Source organism: Scyliorhinus torazame, chromosome 15 (assembly GCF_047496885.1).
Source record: "Scyliorhinus torazame isolate Kashiwa2021f chromosome 15, sScyTor2.1, whole genome shotgun sequence".
Classification (NCBI taxonomy): Eukaryota; Metazoa; Chordata; class Chondrichthyes; order Carcharhiniformes; family Scyliorhinidae; genus Scyliorhinus; species Scyliorhinus torazame.
This window is the reverse complement of record NC_092721.1, coordinates 178768879-178790476: the sequence shown is the minus strand read 5'-3', so window position 1 is coordinate 178790476 and position 21598 is coordinate 178768879. Positions and strand designations below refer to the sequence as shown.

Genomic DNA, 21598 nt, shown 5'->3' with positions numbered 1-21598 from the left:
TGTTTGGGGCATGATTTTGGTGTTTGTGTATGTTGTGTGGCATGATTTTGGTGTGTGTGTGTTGGGGGCATGATTTTGGTGTGTGTGTGTTGGGGACATGATTTTGGTGTGTGTGTGTTGGGGGGGGGCATGATTTTGGTGTTTGTGTGTTTGGGCATGATTTTGGTGTTTGAGTATGTTGGGGGCATGATTTTGGTGTGTGTGTGTTGGGGGCATGATTTTGGTGTGTGTGTTGGGGTCATGATTTTGGTGTGTGTGTTGGGGGGCATGATTTTGGTGTTTGTGTGTTTGGGCATGATTTTGGTGTGTGTATGTTTGGGGCATGATTTTGGTGTTTGTGTATGTTGTGTGGCATGATTTTGGTGTGTGTGTGTTGGGGGCATGATTTTGGTGTGTGTGTGTTGGGGACATGATTTTGGTGTTTGTGTGTTTGGGCATGATTTTGGTGTGTGTGTGTTGGGGCATGATTTTGGTGTTTGTGTGTGTTGGGGGCATGATTGTGGTGTGTGTTGGGGGCATGATTTTGGTGTGTGTGGGTTGGGGGCATGATTTTGGTGTTTGTGTGTTTGGGCATGATTTTGGTGTGTGTGTTGGGGCATGATTTTGGCGTGTGTTTGTGGCATGATTTTGGTGTTTGAGTATGTTGGGGGCATGATTTTGGTTTGTGTGTGTTGGGGGCATGATTTTGGTGTGTGTGGGTTGGGGGCATGCTTTTGGCGTTTGGGCATGATTTTGGGGTGTGTGTGTGTTGGGGCATGATTTTGGTGTGTATTTGTGGCATGATTTTGGTGTTTGAATATGTTGGGACATGATTTTGGTGTGTGTGTGTTGGGGTCATGATTTTGGTGTGTGTGTTGGGGGCATGATTTTGGTGTGTGTGTTTTGGGGTCATGATTTTGGTGTGTGTGTGTGTTGGGGGGGGGCATGATTTTGGTGTTTGTGTGTTTGGGCATGATTTTGGTGTGTGTGTTGGGGCATGATTTTGGGGTGTGTGTTTGTGGCATGATTTTGGTGTTTGAGTATGTTGGGGGCATGATTTTGGTTTGTGTGTGTTGGGGGCATGATTTTGGCGCGTGTGTGTTTGTTGGGGGGCATTATTTTGGTGTTTGTGTGTTGGGGGCATGGTTTTGGTGTGTGCGTGTTGGGGGCATGGTTTTGGTGTGTGTGTGTTTGGGCATGATTTTGGTGTGTGTATGTTTGGGGCATGATTTTGGCGTGTGTGTGTTGGGGGCATGATTTTGGTGTGTGTGTGTTGGGGGCATGCTTTTGGTGTTTGTCTGTGTTTGGGGCATGTTTTTGCTGTGTGTGTGTGTGTGTTGGGGGGCATTATTTTGGTGTTTGCGTGTGTTTGGGGCATGATTTTGGCGCGTGTGTGTTTGTTGGGGGGCATTAGTTTGGTGTTTGTGTGTTGGGGGCATGGTTTTGGTGTGTGTGTGTTGGGGGCATGGTTTTGGTGTGTGTGTGTTGGGGGCATGATTTTGGTGTGTGTGTGTTGGGGGCATGGTTTTGGTGTGTGTGTGTTGGGGTCATGATTTTGGTGTGTGTGTTGGGGGGCATGATTTTGGTGTTTGTGTGTTTGGGCATGATTTTGGTGTGTGTATGTTTGGGGCATGATTTTGGTGTTTGTGTATGTTGTGTGGCATGATTTTGGTGTGTGTGTGTTGGGGGCATGATTTTGGTGTGTGTGTGTTGGGTACATGATTTTGGTGTGTGTGTGTTGGGGGGGCATGATTTTGGTGTTTGTGTGTTTGGGCATGATTTTGGTGTGTGTGTGTTGGGGCATGATTTTGGTGTTCGTGTGTGTTGGGGGCATGATTTTGGTGTTCGTGTGTGTTGGGGGCATGATTGTGGTGTGCGTGTGTGTTGGGGGCATGATTTTGGTGTGTGTGGGTTGGGGCCATGCTTTTGGTGTTTGTGTGTTTGGGCATGATTTTGGTGTGTGTGTGTGTTGGGGCATGATTTTGGTGTGTGTTTGTGGCATGATTTTGGTGTTTGAGTATGTTGGGGGCATGATTTTGGTTTGTGTGTGTTGGGGCATGATTTTGGTGTGTGTGGGTTGGGGGCATGCTTTTGGTGTTTACATGTTTGGGCATGATTTTGGTGTGTGTGCGCGTTGGGGCATGATTTTGGTGTGTGTTTGTGGCATGATTTTGGTGTTTGAGTATGTTGGGGCATGATTTTGGTGTGTGTGTGTTGGGGTCATGATTTTGGTGTGTGTGTTGGGGGCATGATTTTGGTGTGTGTGTGTTGGGGGCATGATTTTGGTGTTCGTGTGTGTTGGGGGCATGATTGTGGTGTGCGTGTGTGTTGGGGGCATGATTTTGGTGTGTGTGGGTTGGGGGCATGCTTTTGGTGTTTGTGTGTTTGGGCATGATTTTGGTGTGTGTGTTGGGGCATGATTTTGGTGTGTGTTTGTGGCATGATTTTGGTGTTTGAGTATGTTGGGGGCATGATTTTGGTTTGTGTGTGTTGGGGGCATGATTTTGGTGTGTGTGGGTTGGGGGCATGCTTTTGGTGTTTGCATGTTTGGGCATGATTTTGGTGTGTGTGTGTGTTGGGGCATGATTTTGGTGTGTGTTTGTGGCATGATTTTGGTGTTTGAGTATGTTGGGGCATGATTTTGGTGTGTGTGTGTTGGGGTCATGATTTTGGTGTGTGTGTTGGGGGCATGATTTTGGTGTGTGTGTTTTGGGGTCATGATTTTGGTGTGTGTGTGTTGGGGGGCATGATTTTGGTGGTTGTATGTTTGGGCATGATTTTGGTGTGTGTGTTGGGGCATGATTTTGGGGTGTGTGTTTGTGGCATGATTTTGGTGTTTGAGTATGTTGGGGGCATGCTTTTGGTGTGTGTGTGTTTGGGGCATGATTTTGGTGTGTGTGTATGTTGGGTGGCATGATTTTGGTGTGTGTGTTGGGGTCATGATTTTGGTGTGTGTGTTGGGGGGCATGATTTTGGTGTTTGTGTGTTTGGGCATGATTTTGGTGTGTGTATGTTTGGGGCATGATTTTGGTGTTTGTGTATGTTGTGTGGCATGATTTTGGTGTGTGTGTGTTGGGGGCATGATTTTGGTGTGTGTGTGTTGGGGACATGATTTTGGTGTGTGTGTGTTGGGGGGGCATGATTTTGGTGTTTGTGTGTTTGGGCATGATTTTGGTGTGTGTGTGTTGGGGCATGATTTTGGTGTCCGTGTGTGTTGGGGGCATGATTTTGGTGTTTGTGTGTTTGGGCATGATTTTGGTGTGTGTGTGTTGGGGGCATGATTGTGGTGTGCGTGTGTGTTGGGGGCATGCTTTTGGTGTTTGCGTGTTTGGGCATGATTTTGGTGTGTGTGTGTTGGGGGGCATGAATTTGGTGTTTGGGCATGATTTTGGTGTGTTGGGGGCATGATTTTGGTGCTTGAGTATGTTGGGGGCACGATTTTGGTGTGTGTGTTGGGGGGGCATGATTTTGGTGTTTGTGTGTTTGGGCATGATTTTGGTGTGTGTGTTGGGGGCATGATTTTGGTGTTTGAGTATTTTGGGGGCATGATTTTGGTGTGTGTGTGTGTTGGGGGCATGAATTTGGCGTGTGTGTGTGTTGGGGGCATGATTTTGGTGTGTGTGTGTGTTGGGGGCATGATTTTGGCGTGTGTGTGTGTGACGGGGTCATGATTTTGGCGTGTGTCTAAGTGTGAGCCAGCCAGCCCACATTTGTGCCTGGGAGTGAATGAGCGGACAGAGTCAGCCTGTGTGTATATAACACATTGACGGAGGGGTCGCTGTCTGTCCCTCCTCTAGCCCGTCAATCAAAGGCAGCAGTAAGCAAGCAAGCAGCATGGCGAAGTGGAAGGGAGCAGGCTCCGGGAGCCCGGGACACCGACAACCGCCACGGTGGAGCCTCAGCACTTCAGGGCGGCGAGGGCCGGCCGTAGGATTCCTTCATCTATTTATTATGGCCTGTTCTCACATAGCGGAAGGGACAACAGAAGGTTAGTTAAAGGCGGCGGGGGGAAAAAAAAAATAATTAAATCTCCCCCCCCCCCAATAAAAATCTCTCTCACCTTGTGCTGCTCACTACACACTTTCCCACACAATCAGTATTGAGCCGGTGGTTACAAAAAAAATAAAACATTTCTGTTTGAATCTCACGAGCAGCTCGAGGGGAATTTGACTTTAATTTTTTTTTTTTTGCTGCTTTAAAATCATGTCTCCAAAGAGGTTTTGTGAAGGTTTTTTTTTTCCGGGAAGGGGCAGGTTGAGGGAGGGGGGCTCGGGTGGGAGGGGGGTTTGGTGTGGAAGGCCGCCTGGTGTTCGCAGCCGGCGGCCCCTCCTCCCTACACCAGCTCCAGGCTTCACTCGGCCTAGAAAAGGGGGAGAGACGGGGGGGGTGACCAGAGGGCGAGGTAAAATCACAACCCGGGTTTAGTCAGAAATTTGCACCCTCGTTACCCGCAATGTAGGTTTCCCCGCGCCAGAAAAATAAATAATGCACCCGCCAAAATAGCCCGCCTGAGACCCAAGCTGTGGAAAATCGGAAGTATTTAATTTGCCCATCCTCCAGAAAACCTGTGAGGCCTCTTTCTTTCTTTTTAAAAAAAAAAATGTATTAAAGCAGTCCCGCAAACGGGAAGCGCGATTTCCATATGATGTCAAAACGCTTTATAAAGTTTTATCCCCCCCCCCCCCTCCCTTTAAGAATTGCCACCTGAGTATTCCCAATGAGTTGTCAGTCATGGCTTCATTTTGGAGCCACTGTTTATAGTCTGCAGTTAGTGACATGGTAAGGACAAATTGAGGTCTCCGCGCGCGAAAGGAAAGGAAAAGCAATCGAAATGGGGGTGGTGTGTGCATTTTTAAAAAATTCTAAAATGCTCTTCTGTATGGTGCCATTTTATACTCTGTGCGTTTCCTCCTTGGGTACATGTAGTTCATGCTGGAGCTTGCTAAAATAGAATAGGAAGTACTGTGGTAAGCGTAGAAGTTCTCGTACATTTTTACAATTGCAGAATCAACTGCAAAATTAGTAATAACTTTTTAAAAAAATTACTAACTAGGGGTCACTCATTGACCAATAATTGGTAGGTAATTGTCAAGCTTAGTTGAAGCTTTAAGAACCGAAGGGTTTTAGGCATTGACTTATATGTGGTGTTTTTCTAAAGATTTTTTTATCAGGCATCAACTTCTGCATTTTTGTTTGGTTTAGAAATGATACATTTCTTTTGAAATCGATCAAACTAATTTATGAACTTATTTATGAACTAATTTGTGGCTAGCTGTTAAAATAACAGTGCACCTTGTCACAATAGGGGTAAGCCTCGGCAGACGAAAACAGTTTACCAACACTTTGCCTTACCATCATTTGACAAATTGGCAGTGGTGCTGGGAGTGTTTGTCCACCAGGAGTTTGTCTGACCATTTATCAGACTCCATATTTCTCATAAGAGTTGAATCCTACATATTGGAGGCTTGTCACCTGGGATGTATGTTTTTTATTTCCAATCAGACTGAAAGTTGCATTTCTTCAAATTTTGAGGAAGCTGCTGAAGAATTGAGCTATGTTCTTTGAGGCGCTTGGTACTCATTCTGCTTGTGTGATACCAAGTGTCACACTTTTGCTGATGGTTTAAGATAGGAATACTTGTAATTTCAGGTTGGCTTGTCAAGACTGTGCGAGTTGGAGCAGGCTTTTAACAGTCCTGCAGTCAATAATTTGCAGCTACAATTTGGCAACAACTTACATTTGTATAGCAGCTTTTTAACTTTTAAAAATAAAATGCCAGTATATTTTACATTGCAGGCAGATGCAGATCAAGCAGTAGAGGATTTGGGAAGGAAGTGCATTAAGAGGTCTGTAAAAGTTAGCACAGAAATAATAATGTGAAAATGTTTTGGGTGGGGGAGGCTCCATTGGGTACTCTATTGGGACCATGGTGAAGGGAGGAATGCATCTAACCTTGCTAACCCTGCTCACCATGGGACATAAATGGAACCGGCGGTGGGTGGGGATTGGCGGAGGTGGCGTGGACAAAAATGATTTTTTTTTTTTGTTGTTGTTGTCTGCAACATCTTTTTCGGTCTCTGCCTGTCACTGGCCCTGTGTGGCCCCGCTGCTCCGTGCCCCCAATGGGTCTTGTCCGATTTACAGTTCTCCAGTATTGACGGCGAGTCATCCGGGCTCCGCGTTGGCTCCTTTATCTCTCAGTGGCTGTCCAACCTGCTGGGATTGTCCAGAATTTTCTGTTTTTGTTTCAGATTCCGGCATCCGCATGTAATCGGTTTCAGGATGATTTTCTTTAAGTGGTGTTTTTCATGTCCAGAAACTGTGGAAGAGTATGATGGTTTGCTGGGAATTTTTGGCAAACTGGAATTTCTATACAGGAGAAGTCAGTTGAGAAGCCGTGACGTAATGTAGGGGTTTCATCAGGAGAGTGAAGATCAGAAACTGTGGCAGAATATGATGGTTTGCTGAGTGATGGGAATCAAGTTTGAAGTCAGCTTGAGGATACGATAAGCTTTGGTTTAGCGCTGGCTGCTTTGGTGCCAAACAAAAGATTTTGATAAAACCTGAATCTAATGGCTTTGGTTTTGTGGGGCTTGATTAGCTCTGGGCTAGATGGCTAGAGGGATGATGATCGGCATCATCGCTGGTTTAATCCCTGTACTGGCTGAGATAGTTAATTGCCCTTGAGCTATATAAACCATTGTGTCTCTCTCTTAAAGAGATGTCCAAGGTCCTCCATGGACTATGCATAAAACCAGTAGGTAATTAGCTCATGTTCAATTAACTTCCAGCTTATCCACTAATTAAAAACAAGGTGGCTGTCAAGACACTATGTTGGCAAAGAGAGAAGTTTGATGCTGTTCGAACGTACATAAGATTTATAGGGGGTTGCATACAAATGGTCCGGGACTGAGACTTGAATGAAATAATCTCTGAACTATGTATCAATGTGGAGAGGGGGAGGGCGGTATCAACCTTGCCTCTCGCCTCCATTTAAATCACCAACAGTCAGCTCCCTCTCCAAGTGAGAGCAGCCTATGGTCCTCTGGGATTATGGCGACTTTCCTTCGCATTCACTAATAGGGCTTAAGTGAGATTCATGCCACGTGAACAGGCATGGTGGCACAATGTTTATCACTGCTGCCTCACAGCGCCAGGGACCTGGGTTCATTTCCGGAGTTTGTACGTTCTTCCCGTGTCTGTGTGGGTTTCCTCTAGGTGCACAGTCCAAAGACGTGCAGGCTAGGAGGATTAGCCATGACAATGTGCAGGGTGAAGGATAGGTGGATTAGCTTTGATCAATGCACTGGGTCACTTGGAAAAGGTGGAGGAGTGGGCTGAGGTAGAGCGCTCTTTCGGAGGGTAGGTACAGATTTGATGGTCCGAATGGCCGCCTTCTGCATGGTATGGATTCTATGGATCTGATTTTACTGAGCGTATTAGTCTCCAAGCTAATGGGCAGCACAGTAGCATTGTGGTTAGCACAATTGCTTCACATGTCCAGGGTCCCAGGTTCGATTCCCGGCTTGGGTCACTGTCTGTGCGGAGTCTGCACATTCTCCCCGTGTGTGCGTGGGTTTCCTCCGGGTGCTCCGGTTTCCTCCCACAGTCCAAAAGATGTGCAGGTTAGGTGGATTGGCCATGCTAAATTGCCCTTAGTGTCCTAAATTGCCCTTAGTGTTGGGTGGGGTTACTGGCTTATGGGGATAGGGTGGATGTGTGGACCTTGGGAAGGGTGCTCTTTCCAAGAGCCGGTGCAGACTTGATGGGCCTAATGGCCTCCTCCTGCACTGTAAATTCTATGAGATGGAAATTTTAAACACTATTTTGTACAATTTGCTGTCTTGGCTGATTGTTTTACAACATGAACCAATTCTGAATGCATTGGGATGGTTAAATGGGACAATGCATCTAAACTTGTTGCTCCAAGCTCTCGAGTCGAAACAGATACTTTGTGCCTATCTTCATGGAGGAAGATGCAAAGTCAAAGATACACAAGAGAGCCAACGGACTCGCGAGAGTGAGGAACTGAAAGAAATTAGTAAAAAGGTAGTATTAGAGAATTAATGGCACTACATTTGTGCCCTTGGATCTACATTTGTGTTGAAAGAGATGGCTGTAGAGATAGTGGATGTGTTAGTGATCATCTTCCAAAGTTCTATGGATTCTGGAGTGGTGCCTGCAGATAGGAAGCTAGCAAATATAGACAAGTAGGTGGGAGAGGAAAATGGGGGAACTTAAGACCCCTGCCATCGGGGAAATTGCTAGAATCTATAATAAAAGCTGTGATAACCAGGTACTATATGACATGATTGGGCAGTCAACATAGATTTATGATGGGGAATGTTTGACAAACCTGGTGGGAATTTTTTGAGGATGTCGCCAGCTTTTTCTTTGAGGATGTAACCAGCTTTTCTTTTGAGGATGTAACCAGCGGAATAGATTGGGGGGTGGGGTGGGGTGGGGGGGGGAAACCAGTGGATGTGGTGGCACCCAGTCCACAAACAGTCAAGCAGATTTTGTCATCAATGGTGCTGAGCTTCTTGAGTATTGTTGGAACTGCATTCATCCAGGCAAGTGGAGAGTATGACATTACACTCCTGACTTGTGCCATGTAGATGGTGGACAAACTGTGGGACATTAGGAGGTGAGTTACTTGCCCCAGGATCTTCGCCTCTGGCCTGCACTTGTAGCCATGGTATTTGTATGGCAAGTTCAGTTCAGTTTCTGGTCAATGGTTGGTAACTCCCTGGAATTTGTATTTGTTTATTGTCACGTGTACCGATGTAGAGTGAAAAGTATTGTCTGCGTACAGCTCAGACAGATCATTCTAATCCTGAAAAGAAAATACATAATAGAGCAAACATAAAATACACAATGTAAATACATAGACATAGGCATTGGGTGAAGCATACAGGAGTGTAGTACTACTCAGTAGAGAAGATGAGTGAAGAGATCAGATCAGTCCACAAGAGGGTCGTTTAGGAGTCTGGTAATAGCTGGGAAGAAGCTGCTTTTGAATCTGTTAGTGCGTGTTCTCAGACTTTTGTATCTCCTGCCCGATGGAGGATGTTGGAAGAGTGAATAAGTCTGATGGGAGGGATCTTTGATTATACTGCCCGCTTTCCCAAGGCAGCAGGAGGTGTAGACCGAGTCAATGGATGGGAGGCAGGTTTGTGTGATGGACTGGGCAGTGTTCATGACTCTCTGAAGTTTCTTGTGGTCTTGGGCTGAGCAGTTGCCATACCAGGCTGTGATGCAGCCTGATGGGATTCTTTCTAACGTGCATCTGTAAATGTTGGTAAGAGTTAATGTGGACATGCCGATAGTGGGGATTTAGCAATTTTTGGAATGTCAAGGGGCGATGGTTAGATCCTGAGATGATCATTGCCTGGCACTTGTGTGGCACGAATGGTACTTGCCACTTTGCACTTGTCAGCCCAAGCCTGGGTATTGTTCAGGTCTTGCTCCCAGACAGAAGAAGGGATAGACTGGCTATTTTCAGATTGGCAGGCTGCCATTGGTGGGGGTACCACAACGATAAGTACTTGGGGCCTCAGGTCTTCACATCTGTATCAGTGGTTAGGATGTGGGCTCCAAATGCTATTCAACTTGATTGGAAAAACATAAATTTAGAGTATTTGTTAAATGGGGAGAGATTTGGAAGTGTTGATGCCCAAAGGGGTTGGGAGCTAGCATGTAGCTGCAGCAATTAGGAAGGCAGATAGTATGTTGAGGGGATTTGAGTACAGCATTAAAACTGTCTTGCTACAACTGTATAGAGCCTTGGTGAGACTGCACCTGGAGTATTGTCAGTTCTGGGTTCCTAACCTAAAGAAGGATGTAGTTGCTACAGGGAGTGTGACAAAGACTAATCCCTAGGATGATGGAATTGCTCTGTTAAGCGAGGTTGAGGAGTCTGAGGGAGTTTAGAAGGATGAGGGGTGATCTCATTGAAGCATGCAAAATCCCTACAGGGTAGATGCAGGAAGGATGTTTACCCTAGCTGGGAGGGTCTAGAACCAGGGGACACAGTGCCAGGATAAGTAGGCCATCAAGGGCTTGGATGTGGAATTTCTTCAGAGGATGGTGAATCTTTTGAATTCTCTACCCCAACAGGTTATGGGGGCTCAGTTGCTGAGTATGTTCAAGATAGATATAGATAGATTACTAGCTATTAAAGACATCAGGGGGTATAAGGATAGTTTTATTGCACTATGTGGAGTTAGAATATCAGCCATAATCTAGTTGAATGTCAGAGCAGGTTTGCGGGGGTGGGGGGCAAATGGCCTTTCCTCCTATTTCTTTGTTCTGCTTCAAATGAGCCTGCTTCAAATTATTTTTCCCATGCTCGCTACAGTTTAGTCAGTTGTGGTTAAGTTGGTAGCACTCTTTGTGTCCGAGGTTAAGGGATGCAAAAATCAAGCTGACACTCCAGGGTAGCATTAGGGGACGGGCTGGACTGTCACGAATGATGTTCTTCAGATGAGATGTTGAACCGGGAAGCCTAGTGGCCTCGTCCATCATCGTCATAAATAATAGATTAGCAATGATTATCACCTTTATCTGTGGAAACGTGCTGTGCACAATGCTGGCTGTTTTATTTAAAAGAAAAGCTCAGGACTGGCAGCATCGGTGGAGAGAGAAACTGTAATAATGTTTCACGTCTAATGTATTGAACTCTGTTAATCTTGTTCCCCTCTCCATAGATGCTGCCAGACCTGCTGAGGTTTTGCAGTGTTTTTTTTTCCAGATCTCCAGCATCTGCAGTATGTTGTTTTAATGTGGTTGTTTTATTTCTTGTGCTGCACAATGGGTGGCATAGTAGCACAGTGGTTAGCACTGATGTTTCTCAGCGCCAGGGTCCCAGATTCGATTGCCGGTTTGGGTCACTGTATTCGGAGTCTGCACGTTCTCCTGTATCTGTGTGGGTTTCCTCCCACAAGTCCTGAACACGTGCTGTTAGATAATTTGGACATTCTGAATTCTCCCTCAGTGTACCCGAACAGGCGCTGGAGTGTAGCGACTAAGGGATTGTCACAGTAACTTCATTGCAGTGTTGCACAGGGCTAAATCGCAGGCTTTGAAAGCAGACCAAGGCAGGCCAGCAGCACGGTTCAATTCCCGTAACAGCCTCCCCGAACAGGTGCCGGAATGTGGCGACTAGGGGCTTTTCACAGTAACTTCATTGAAGCCTACTTGTGACAATAAGCAATTTTCATTCATTCATGTAAGCCTACTTGTGCCAATAATAAATATTATTATTATGATTACTACATTTCAAAGGTACCTAATTGGCCATAACTGCTTTATTGTAAACGATGCTGTAGAGATACAAGATTTTCTTTGTGTTTGCAATGCAAGCAAATGCACTTTCAGACTGCTGTTTCCTAGTAAAGTTAAGGTAAAGTCTCCATAGTCCCAGATGACCAAAGGCTGCTTTCTCCACACCTTGGTTGAGAAGGCGGGGCCTTCATGAATAACCTCAGCCGGTACGGGAATTGAACCTGCGCTGCTGGCCTTGCTCTGCATCATGGACTAGCTGTCTAGCCACTCTCTCTCTCTCTCTCTCTCTCTCTCTCTCTCTCTCTCTCTCTCTCTCTCTCTCTCTCTCTCTCTCTCTCTCTCTCTCTCTCTCTCTCTCTCTCTCTCTCTCTCTCTCCTCCTCCTCCTCCCCCTCCCCCCCCCCAAAGTTCCCTAGTATCAATATGACTTTCTTGGCGTTGCCACATAGATTCTTGCATCAGTAAGTAGACTGATGCACTGGTGTTCGAGGAATTGAAAAGTGGAAATGAAAATTACCATTTAAAAAAGAAGTAAAAGTGTGTTTTTGAAGTTTTAAATGGCAAGTATAAACAAGGCGAGGGAGAGTGATGAAGAGAATTAAATAAATGTTTTGAGGGTGATTTAAAAAAAAAGTCAAGAGAAAAGCACAGACAAAAGAAAGAAAAATTGGAAGCTGTGTTTTATGGCAATATGAAGGATACACAGGAGCTTCTAATAAAACCATTGCGTTTATTTCTGCCACTTTATGTCAAAATACTGTGACTAAAAGGTGGTACATGAGACAGAAATAAACCTCCAGATTTTCTTGAACTCCCTGAAAAACAGTATACTATCACCAAGTTTGACGACTTTCAGCCACAGAGCTTTACTACAGAGGAAAGATGATTGAGAAACTTTTTGTGTACTTGGACCTTGTTGCAATGATGTCCGACGTCTTATCCATGTTAATATTGCAACAAGTTGGTTTATATTGAACGTGGATTCTGGAATAGTTATAAACTGTTGGTGTTTGATTGATTAAAATAAGGCAGCCGATTAAAATAAGGCAGCGGTCTGTTGCTTAAGTGATATCATTCCTGCAAATTACTGTACTTGAGTAATAAAATGCTGAACCAAATTAAACCTTAAAAGAATAGCACCTCTTGTGAGTCATTATTTAGAACAATCCGTGCAGGTATATATTTTTAAAAAATGACCATCTGAAATAATAGCAAACAAAAGCTAAACAATATTGTGTAGGTTAGGTTATTTTAGCATTCAAGAACAGCTTGCATTTGCATTTCATCTTTCGTATGGAAAATTGTAGAGATAATGAAGGGATTTGAAAAGCAATGTTTAAAATTCAAAGCATTGACAGAGCCAATATAGCTAGTGAGGAGATGGGCCTTGTGCTTGTGACCTGGTGTAGGATACGGGTACAGGATCAGCAACAAGCTATTCTGCTCTCCAGCCTCTTTCTGGCATTAAGTGAGAACGTCGCTGACCTGTGCCTCTACTCCACTGACCTGTTTTTGTCACCAGTTTCTTTATAAAAAAATATATTTTATTAAAGTTTTTCGATCAAACAAAAATTTCCCATTTTACAACTTTGTAATAATATATACATTGATCGTTTTTTAAAATAAATAATATGCTAACTAACGGCAACTGGCAACAACAAAATAAGAAACAACAGAAATAATAACTAAAATAGTAACTTTGTGAAATCAAATATAAATAACTAATATATAAACACACACACAACCCCTAAAGACCCCAATGAGCCCCCCCCCGGGTTGCTGCTGCTACTTTTCCTATTTTCCCTTATCGCTCTGCGAGATAGTCGAGGAACGGTTGCCACCGCCCGGTGAACCCCTGAGCCGAACCTCTTAATGCATATTTTGTCCTCTCCAGTTTTATAAACCCTGCCATGTCATTGATCCAGGCCTCCACACCCGGAGGCTTAGCTTCTTTCCACATAAGTAGAATCCTTCGCCGGGCTACTAGGGACGCAAAGGCCAACACGTCGGCCTCTCTCGCCTCCTGCACTCCCGGCTCATCTGCAACCCCAAATATAGCCAACCCCCAGCTTGGTTTGACACGGACCCCCACCACCTTCGAGATCATTTTTGCCACACCCACCCAGAACCCATGCAATACCGGACATGACCAAAACATGTGGGTGTGGTTCGCCGGGCTTCCCGCGCATCTCCTGCACCTATCCTCCACTCCAAAAAATCTACTCAGCCTTGCTCCCGTCATATGCGCCCTGTGTAGAAACTTGAATTGTATCAGGCTGAGCCTGGCACACGAGGACGAAGAGTTTACCCTACTTAGGGCATATGCCCACAGCCCCTCCTCAATCTCTTCCCCCAGCTCCTCCTCCCATTTTCCCTTCAGCTCCTCCACCATCGTCTCCCCCTCGTCTCTCATTTCCCTATATATATCTGACACCCTACCATCACCCACCCATGCCCCCGAAATCACTCTGTCCTGGATCTCTTGCGCCGGGAGCTGCGGAAATTCCCTCACCTGTTGCCTCATAAATGCCCTCACTTGCATATAGCGAAATGCATTCCCAGGTGGCAACCCATATTTTTCTGTCAGTGCTCCCAGACCCGCGAACGTCCCGTCTAAGAACAAGTCCTTCAATTTCGCAATTCCTGCTCACTGCCAAGATTTAAATCCCCCATCTATCCTTCCCGGGACGAACCTATGGTTGTTCCTTATCGGGGACCACACTGAGGCACCCGTCACTCCCTTATGTCGTCTCCACTGCCCCCAAATTTTCAGAGTTGCCACCACCACTGGGTTTGTGGTGTATTTTTTCGGGGAGAACGGTAACGGCGCCGTCGCCAGTGCTTTTAAGCTAGTTCCCCTACAGGACGCCATCTCCAATCTTTTCCACGCCGCTCCTTCCCCTTCCCTCATCCACTTACATATCATTGACACGTTGGCGGCCCAATAATAATCACTTAGACTCGGCAGTGCCAGTCCCCCTCTGTCCCTACTGTGCTGCAGCAACCCCCTCTTTACTCTTGGGGTCTTTCCAGCCCACACAAAGCTCATAATACTCTTGTCCACCTTCTTAAAAAAAGCCTTTGTAATCAGTACAGGGAGGCACTGGAACACAAAAAGAAACCTCGAAAGGACCACCATTTTAACCGCCTGCACCCTGCCCGCCAATGACAGGGGCGCCATGTCCCACCTCCTAAAGTCCTCTTCCATCTGCTCTACCAGTCGTGCCAAGTTAAGCTTATGCAAGGTTCCCCAGTTCCTGGCCACCTGGATCCCTAAATACCGGAAATCTCTTATTACCCTCCTCAATGGTAAATCGTCTATTCCCCTGCCCTGTTCCCCGGGGTGCATCACAAACAGTTCACTCTTCCCCATATTCAATTTATATCCTGAAAATTCTCCAAACTCCTTGAGTGTCTGCATTATCTCAGGCATCCCCTCCACTGGGTCCGCGACATACAACAACAAATCATCCGCGTATAACGACACCCGATGCTCTTCTCCTCCTCTAAGTACCCCCCTCCACTTCCTAGAGCCCCTCAGCGCTATGGCTCAATAGCCAACGCAAACACTAACGGGGACAGGGGACATCCCTGTCTTGTACCCCTATATAGTCGGAAGTGGTCAGATTGTTGCCTATTTGTAATCACACTTGCCACCGGGGCCCTGTACAGGAGCTGAACCCATCTAATGAACCCCTCTCCAAATCCAAATCTCCTCAGTACTTCCCACAGGTAGTCCCACTCCACTCTATCAAATGCTTTCTCTGCATCCATCGCCACCACTATCTCCGCCTCCCCCTCCGGTGGGGGCATCATCATCACCCCCAACAGCCTCCGTATATTAGCATTCAATTGCCTCCCTTTAACAAACCCCGTTTGATCATCATGCACCACCCCAGGGACACAGTCCTCTATCCTCGTCGCCATCACCTTGGCCAAAAGCTTGGCATCTACGTTCAAGAGGGAAATAGGCCTGTATGACCCGCACTGCAGCGGGTCTTTGTCTCTTTTCAGGATCAGCGATATCGTCGCCTCCGACATCGTCGGGGGTAGTGTCCCCCTTTCCCTAGCCTCATTAAAGGTTCTCGTCAGAAGTGGGCCAGCAGGTCCACGTATTTCCTATAGAACTCCACCGGGAATCCATCTGGTCCTGGGACCTTCCCTTCCTGCATGTTCCCAATTCCTTTTACCACCTCCTCCACCTCAATCTGCGCTCCGAGTCCTGTCATCTCCTGTTCCTCAACCTTCGGGAACTCCAGCTGGTCTAGGAAACGCATCATTCCCTCTTTCCCTTCCGGGGGTTGAGCCTTATATAGCCTCTTGTAAAATACCTTAAACACCCCGTTCCCCCTTTCCGCTCCCCGTTCCATCTTTCCCTCCTCGTCTCTAACCCCTCTGATCTCTCTCGCCGGCTCCCTCTTCCTAAGTTGGGCCAGCAGCCGGCTCGCCTTCTCTCCATATTCATACTGCACTCCCTGTGGCTTCCTCCATTGTGCCTCCGCCTTACCCGTGGTCAACATGTCAAAGTCCGTCTGCAATCTCCGTCTTTCCCTGTGTAGCCCTTCATCTGGAGCCTACGCATATTGCCTATCCACCCTCAAAATCTCCCCCAACAATCTCTCCCTTTCTTTACCCTCTTGTTTCCCCTTATGGGCCCTTATGGAGATCAGCTCCTCTCTAACCACCGCCTTCAGCGTCTCCCAGACCACTCCCACCTGGACCTCTCCGTCATCATTGATCTCTAGGTACCTTTCAATACATCCCCTCACCCTTACACATACCCCCTCGTCCGCCAACAGTCTCATATCTAATCTCCAGAGTGGGCGCTGCTCCTTTTCCTCTCCTACTTCCAGATCCACCCAATGTGGGGCATGATCTGAAATGGCTATAGCCGAATACTCCGTTCCTGCCACCTTCGGGATCAGCGCCCTTCCCAGGACAAAGAAGTCTATCCGGGAGTACACTTTGTGGACATGGGAGAAGAAGGAAAACTCTTTACTCCTTGGTCCAGTAAATCTCCAGGGATCCACTCCTCCCATCTGCTCCATAAAGCCCTTAAGCACCTTGGCCGCTGCCGGCCTCCTCCTGGTCCTAGATCTGGACCGGTCCAGCACCGTGTTGAAGTTCCCCCCCCCCCCCCCCCATTACCAACTTTCCCATCTCCAGGTCCGGGATGCGCCCCAACATGCGCTTCATAAAGTTCGCGTCATCCCAGTTCGGGGCATATACGTTCACCAGCACCAACGCCTCACCTTGCAATCTGCCAATCACCATCACGTATCTACCCCCACTGTCCACCACTATGGTCTTCGCCTCAAACAATACCCGTTTCCCCACCAGTATTGCTACCCCTCTATTTTTCGCATCCAAGCCCGAGTGGAATACCTGTCCCACCCATCCTTTTCTTAATCTGACCTGATACGCCAGTTTCAGGTGCGTCTCCTGAAGCATGACCACGTCTGCCTTTAGCTTCTTTAGGTGCGCAAGTACCCTTGCCCTCTTAATCGGCCCATTCAACCCTTTCACGTTCCACGTGATCAACCGGGTTGGGGGGCTCTTTACACCCCCCCCACTCGTCGACTAGCCATCCCCTTTTTTAGACCAGCTCCTCACCTGATTCCCACGCACCCGCTTATCCCCCGGACGGTGCCCTCCCGTCCCGACCATCCCATCCCGTAACAGCTCCCCTTCCCCTTAGCAGCAGCAAGCCAGTTAACCCCGCTAGATCCCTCTCTAGCTTAGTTGCTCCCCCCATATTGCTTCCGGAAGTCAGCAAACTCTGGCTGACCTCGGCTTCCCCTGTTTATCCTTAGCCTCTCATTATGTGAGGCCCCCTCCTTCCTGCGCCCCCTTTTCCCGCCACAATTTCCATAGCGCGGGAACAAAGCCCGCGCTTCCCCCTCAGCCCCGTCCCTGATGGCGCAGCTCCCTCTCTCCTTCCCCCTCCCCTTCCCCACCGGCGCCCACATTTCTTTGTGTCCCCACCCTTCGAGGGGAAAGAAAATTTTCCCCCATCTGATTTACAATCCCTTACCACCACCTCGCTACTTCATTTCAAACACTCTTTTCTCAAATCTAGTCCAACTTCTCCTCTTCAATAAACGTCCATGCCTCCTCTGCCGTCTCGAAGTAGTGGTGTTTACCCTGGTGTGTAACCCACAGTCTTGCTGGCTGCAACATTCCGAATTTCACTTTCCTCTTGTGGAGCGCCGCCTTGGCCCGATTGAAACTCTCCCTCCTTCGCGCCACCTCCGCACTCCAATCCTGATACACGCGGATCACCGCGTTCTCCCACCTGCTGCTCCGTGTCTTTTTCGCCCATCTCAGGACCATCTCCCTGTCCTTGTAGCGGTGGAACCTCACCACTATTGCTCGAGGTATTTCTCCTGCCTTTGATCTTCTCACGAGGACTCGGTACGCTCCCTTCACTTCCAGGGGGCCCGTCGGGGCCTCAGCTCCCATTAAGGTATGGAGCATCGTGCTCACATACGCCCCAACGTCCGCTCCCTCTGCCCCTTCGGGAAGACCCAAGATTCTTAAGTTCTTCCTCCTCAAGCTATTTTCCAGGGCTTCCAGTCTCTCCATACACCTCTTATGCAGTGCCTCGTGCATCTCCGTCTTCACCACCAATCCCTGTATCTCGTCCTCATTTTCAGCAGCTTTTGCCTTCACTCCACGGAGCTCCATCTCTTGGGTCTTCTGCGCCTCCTTTAACCCCTCAATCGCCTGCAGCATCGGCGCCAGCACCTCCTTCTTGAGCTCCTCCACACATCGCCGGAGGAACTCCTGCTGTTCCAGGCCCCATACCAACTGGCCTCCCTCCGCCGCCATCTTGCTTCTCACTTCCCTTCTTTGCCGCTGCTCCAGAGGATCCTCCGCAATCTGGCCACTATTATCTCTTCTGTCCATTCACATCCGGGGGGACTCCCTTCTATGTCGCCTCACAGTGGGTTTATCCTTCGAAAATTGCCGTTGGGGCTCCCGATAAGAGCCCAAAAGTCCGTTAAAATGGGAGGTGCCGAAACGTGCGACTTAGCTGGTCATCGCCGCACCCGGAAGATCACCAGTTTCTTAATGATGCAACATCGACTGCCTTTAGATTTTCGCTGTCCTTCCAGTAAAATTCACTCTTTGGTGACCTAGCTCAGATTTTGCGTGCCCCATTAGAGAGAATAGTTTCTCTATCCTATCAAATTTATTTTTAAAAATTATTTTTTAATTCATTAGCCTGTCTTAAATTATCCCTCAGTTTTCTGAATGCAACCTGTCCTCCAAATGTAAATCCTTTAAGCACCTGTATTTCTCTGGTGAATTTGTTCAGATGTGTTGAAAAAATATTTGGTGTCTGCGTGGGTTTCCTCCAGGTGCTCTGGTTTCCTCCCACAGTCCAAAGATGTGCAGGTAAGGTGGATTGGCCATGATAAATTGCCCCTTATCGTGTCCAAAAAGTTTGGTGTAGTTACGGTAATGGGGTGGGGCCTTGGACCTAGATGGGGTGCTCTTTCAGAGAGTCGGTGCAGACTCTGTACTGAAGGATTCTATGCTGTGCAGCCAAAGAAAGCAACTGAATTCCATGGTAAGCTTTCTGGGCAATTCACTATAAAATTAGCGCACCATTTGTTATTCTTCAAGTCCTTGAACTCTGGAAGTTAAAAGCCAGGACAGACAGAGTTGTCATCTCTGGTTTGTTGCTGGTGCCACGTGATAGCGAGGCTAGGAATAGGGAGAGAGTGCAGCTGAACACGTGGCTGCAGGAATGGTGTAGGAGGGAGGGCTTCAGGTATTTGGATAATTGGAGCGCATTCTGGGGAAGGTGGGACCTGTACAAGCAGGACGGGTTGCATCTGAACCAGAGGGGCACCAATATCCTGGGAGGGAGGTTTTCTAGTACTCTTCGGGAGGGTTTCAACTAATTTGGCAGGGGAATGGGAACCGGATTTGTAGTCCAGCAACTAAGGTAGCCGATATTCAGGACGCCAAAACATGTAGTGAGGCAGTGGGGAAGGGAACACTGACAAAGGAGAGTACTTGCAGGCACGGAGATGGGTTGAAGTGTGTATACTTCAACGCAAGAAGCATCAGGAATAAGGTGGGTGAACTTAAGGCATGGATCGGTACTTGGGACTACGATGTGGTGGCCATCACAGAAACTTGGATAGAAGAGGGGCAGAAATGGTTGTTGGAGGTCCCTGGTTATAGATGTTTCAATAAGATTAGGGAGGGTGGTAAAAGAGGTGGGGGTGACATTATTAATTAGAGATAGTATAACAGCTGCAGAAAGGCAGTTCGAGGAGTATCACCCTATTGAGGTAGTATGGGTTGAAGTCAGAAATAGGAAAGGAGCAGTCACCTTGTTAGGAGTTTTCTATAGGCCCCCCAATAGTAGCAGAGATGTGGAGGAACAGATTGGGAAACAGATTTTGGAAAGGTGCTGAAGTCATAGGGTAGTAGTCATGGGCGACTTTAACTTCCCAAATATTGAGTGGAAACTCTTTAGATCAAATAGTTTGGATGGGGTAGTGTTTGTGCAGTGTCCAGGAAGCTTTTCTAACACAGTATGTAGATTGTCCGACCAGAGGAGGGGCAATATTGGATTTAGTACTGGGTAATGAACCAGGGCAAGTGATAGATTTGTTAGTGGGGGAGCATTTTGGAGATAGTGACCACAATTCTGTGACTTTCACTTTAGTAATGGAGAGGGATAGGTATGTGCGACAGGGCAAGGTTTACAATTGGGGGAAGGGTAAATACGATGTTGTCAGACAAGAATTGAAGTGCATAAGTTGGGAACATAGGCTGGCAGGGAAGGACACAAGTGAAATGTGGAACTTGTTCAAGGAACAGGTGCTACGTGTCCTTGATATGTATGTCCCTGTCAGGCAGGGAAGAGATGGTCGAGTGAGGGAACCGTGGTTGACAAGAGAGTTTGAATGTCTTGTTAAGAGGAAAAAGGAGACTTGTGTAAGGCTGAGGAAACAAGGTACAGACAGGGCATTGGAGGGATACAAGATAGCCAGGAGGGAACTGAAGAAAGGGATTAGGAGAGCTAAGAGAGGGCATGAACAATCTTTGGCGGGTAGGATCAAGGAAAACCCCAAGGCCTTTTACACATATGTGAGAAATATGAGAATGACTAGAGCGAGGGTAGGTCCGATCAAGGACAGTAGCAGGAGATTGTGTATTGAGTCTCAAGAGATAGGCGAGGTCTTGAACGAGTACTTTTCTTCTGTATTTACAAATGAGAGGGGCGATATTGTTGGAGAGGACAGTGTGAAACAGACTGGTAAGCTCGAGGAAATACTTGTTAGGAAGGAAGATGTGTTGGGCATTTTGAAAAACTTGAGGATAGACAAGTCCCCCGGGCCTGACGGGATATATCCGAGGATTCTATGGGAAGCAAGAGATGAAATTGCAGAGCCGTTGGCAATTATCTTTTCGTCCTCACTGTCAACAGGGGTGGTACCAGGGGATTGGAGAGTGGCGAATGTCGTGCCCCTGTTCAAAAAAGGGACTAGGGATAACCATGGGAATTACAGGCCGGTTAGTCTTACTTCGGTGGTAGGCAAAGTAATGGAAAGGGTACTGAAGGATAGGATTTCTTTTTAAAAAAAAAATATATATATATATTTTATTCAAGTTTTTTGGCCAAACAACAATACGTAGTGTTTCTTTTACACAACAATAAAGCAATATAAATAACCGTGGCCAGTTTTAAACAAATAAATAAGTAATATATAAACAAAACTAAATGGCAACTGCCTTGTCCAAAATAAATACTCTCCAAAAATACAATCCAACAATCTAATATACAATTACATATACCAAATACCTATACATATACAATGACATCCCTGAGAGTCCGTCCGATTCCTCTCTCTCTCTCTCTCTCTCTCTCTCTCTCTCTCTCTCTCTCTCTCTCTCTCTCTCTCTCTCTCTCTCTCTCTCCCTCCTTCTGGATCCCCAGGTACCGGAAGTCCCTTGTTACCTTCCTCAACGATAAATCCTCTATCTCTCTGCTCTGCTCCCCCGGATGCACCACAAATAGCTTGCTTTTCCCCATGTTGTTTATACCCTGAAAAATCCCCAAACTCCCCAAGTATCCGCATTATCTCTGGCATCCCCTCCGCTGGGTCCGCCATATTTTGCAACAAATCATCCGCATACAGAGATACCCGGTGTTCTTCTCTTCTCTCCCCCCCCCCCCCCCCCCCCCCCCCAAGTACTCCCCTCCACTTCCTGGAACCCCTCAGTGCCATGGCCAGGGGTTCAATCGCCAGTGCAAACAATAACGGGGACAGAGGACATCCCTGCCTCGTCCCTCTATGGAGCCGAAA

At 47.1% G+C, this 21598-nt stretch overlaps 1 protein-coding gene across 1 annotated transcript in view; it reads left to right on the top strand.

The window, feature by feature from the left end:
- The first annotated feature begins 3780 nt into the window (after positions 1–3780).
- The window catches only part of tmem131 (transmembrane protein 131), a 253551-nt gene continuing 235733 nt past the window's right edge, over positions 3781–21598 (top strand). The window contains exon 1 of the mRNA XM_072477208.1: positions 3781–3967. Within this exon, the coding sequence (XP_072333309.1) occupies positions 3814–3967 (154 nt within the window). The 5' untranslated portion in view covers positions 3781–3813. The remainder of the gene's footprint in view (positions 3968–21598) is intronic.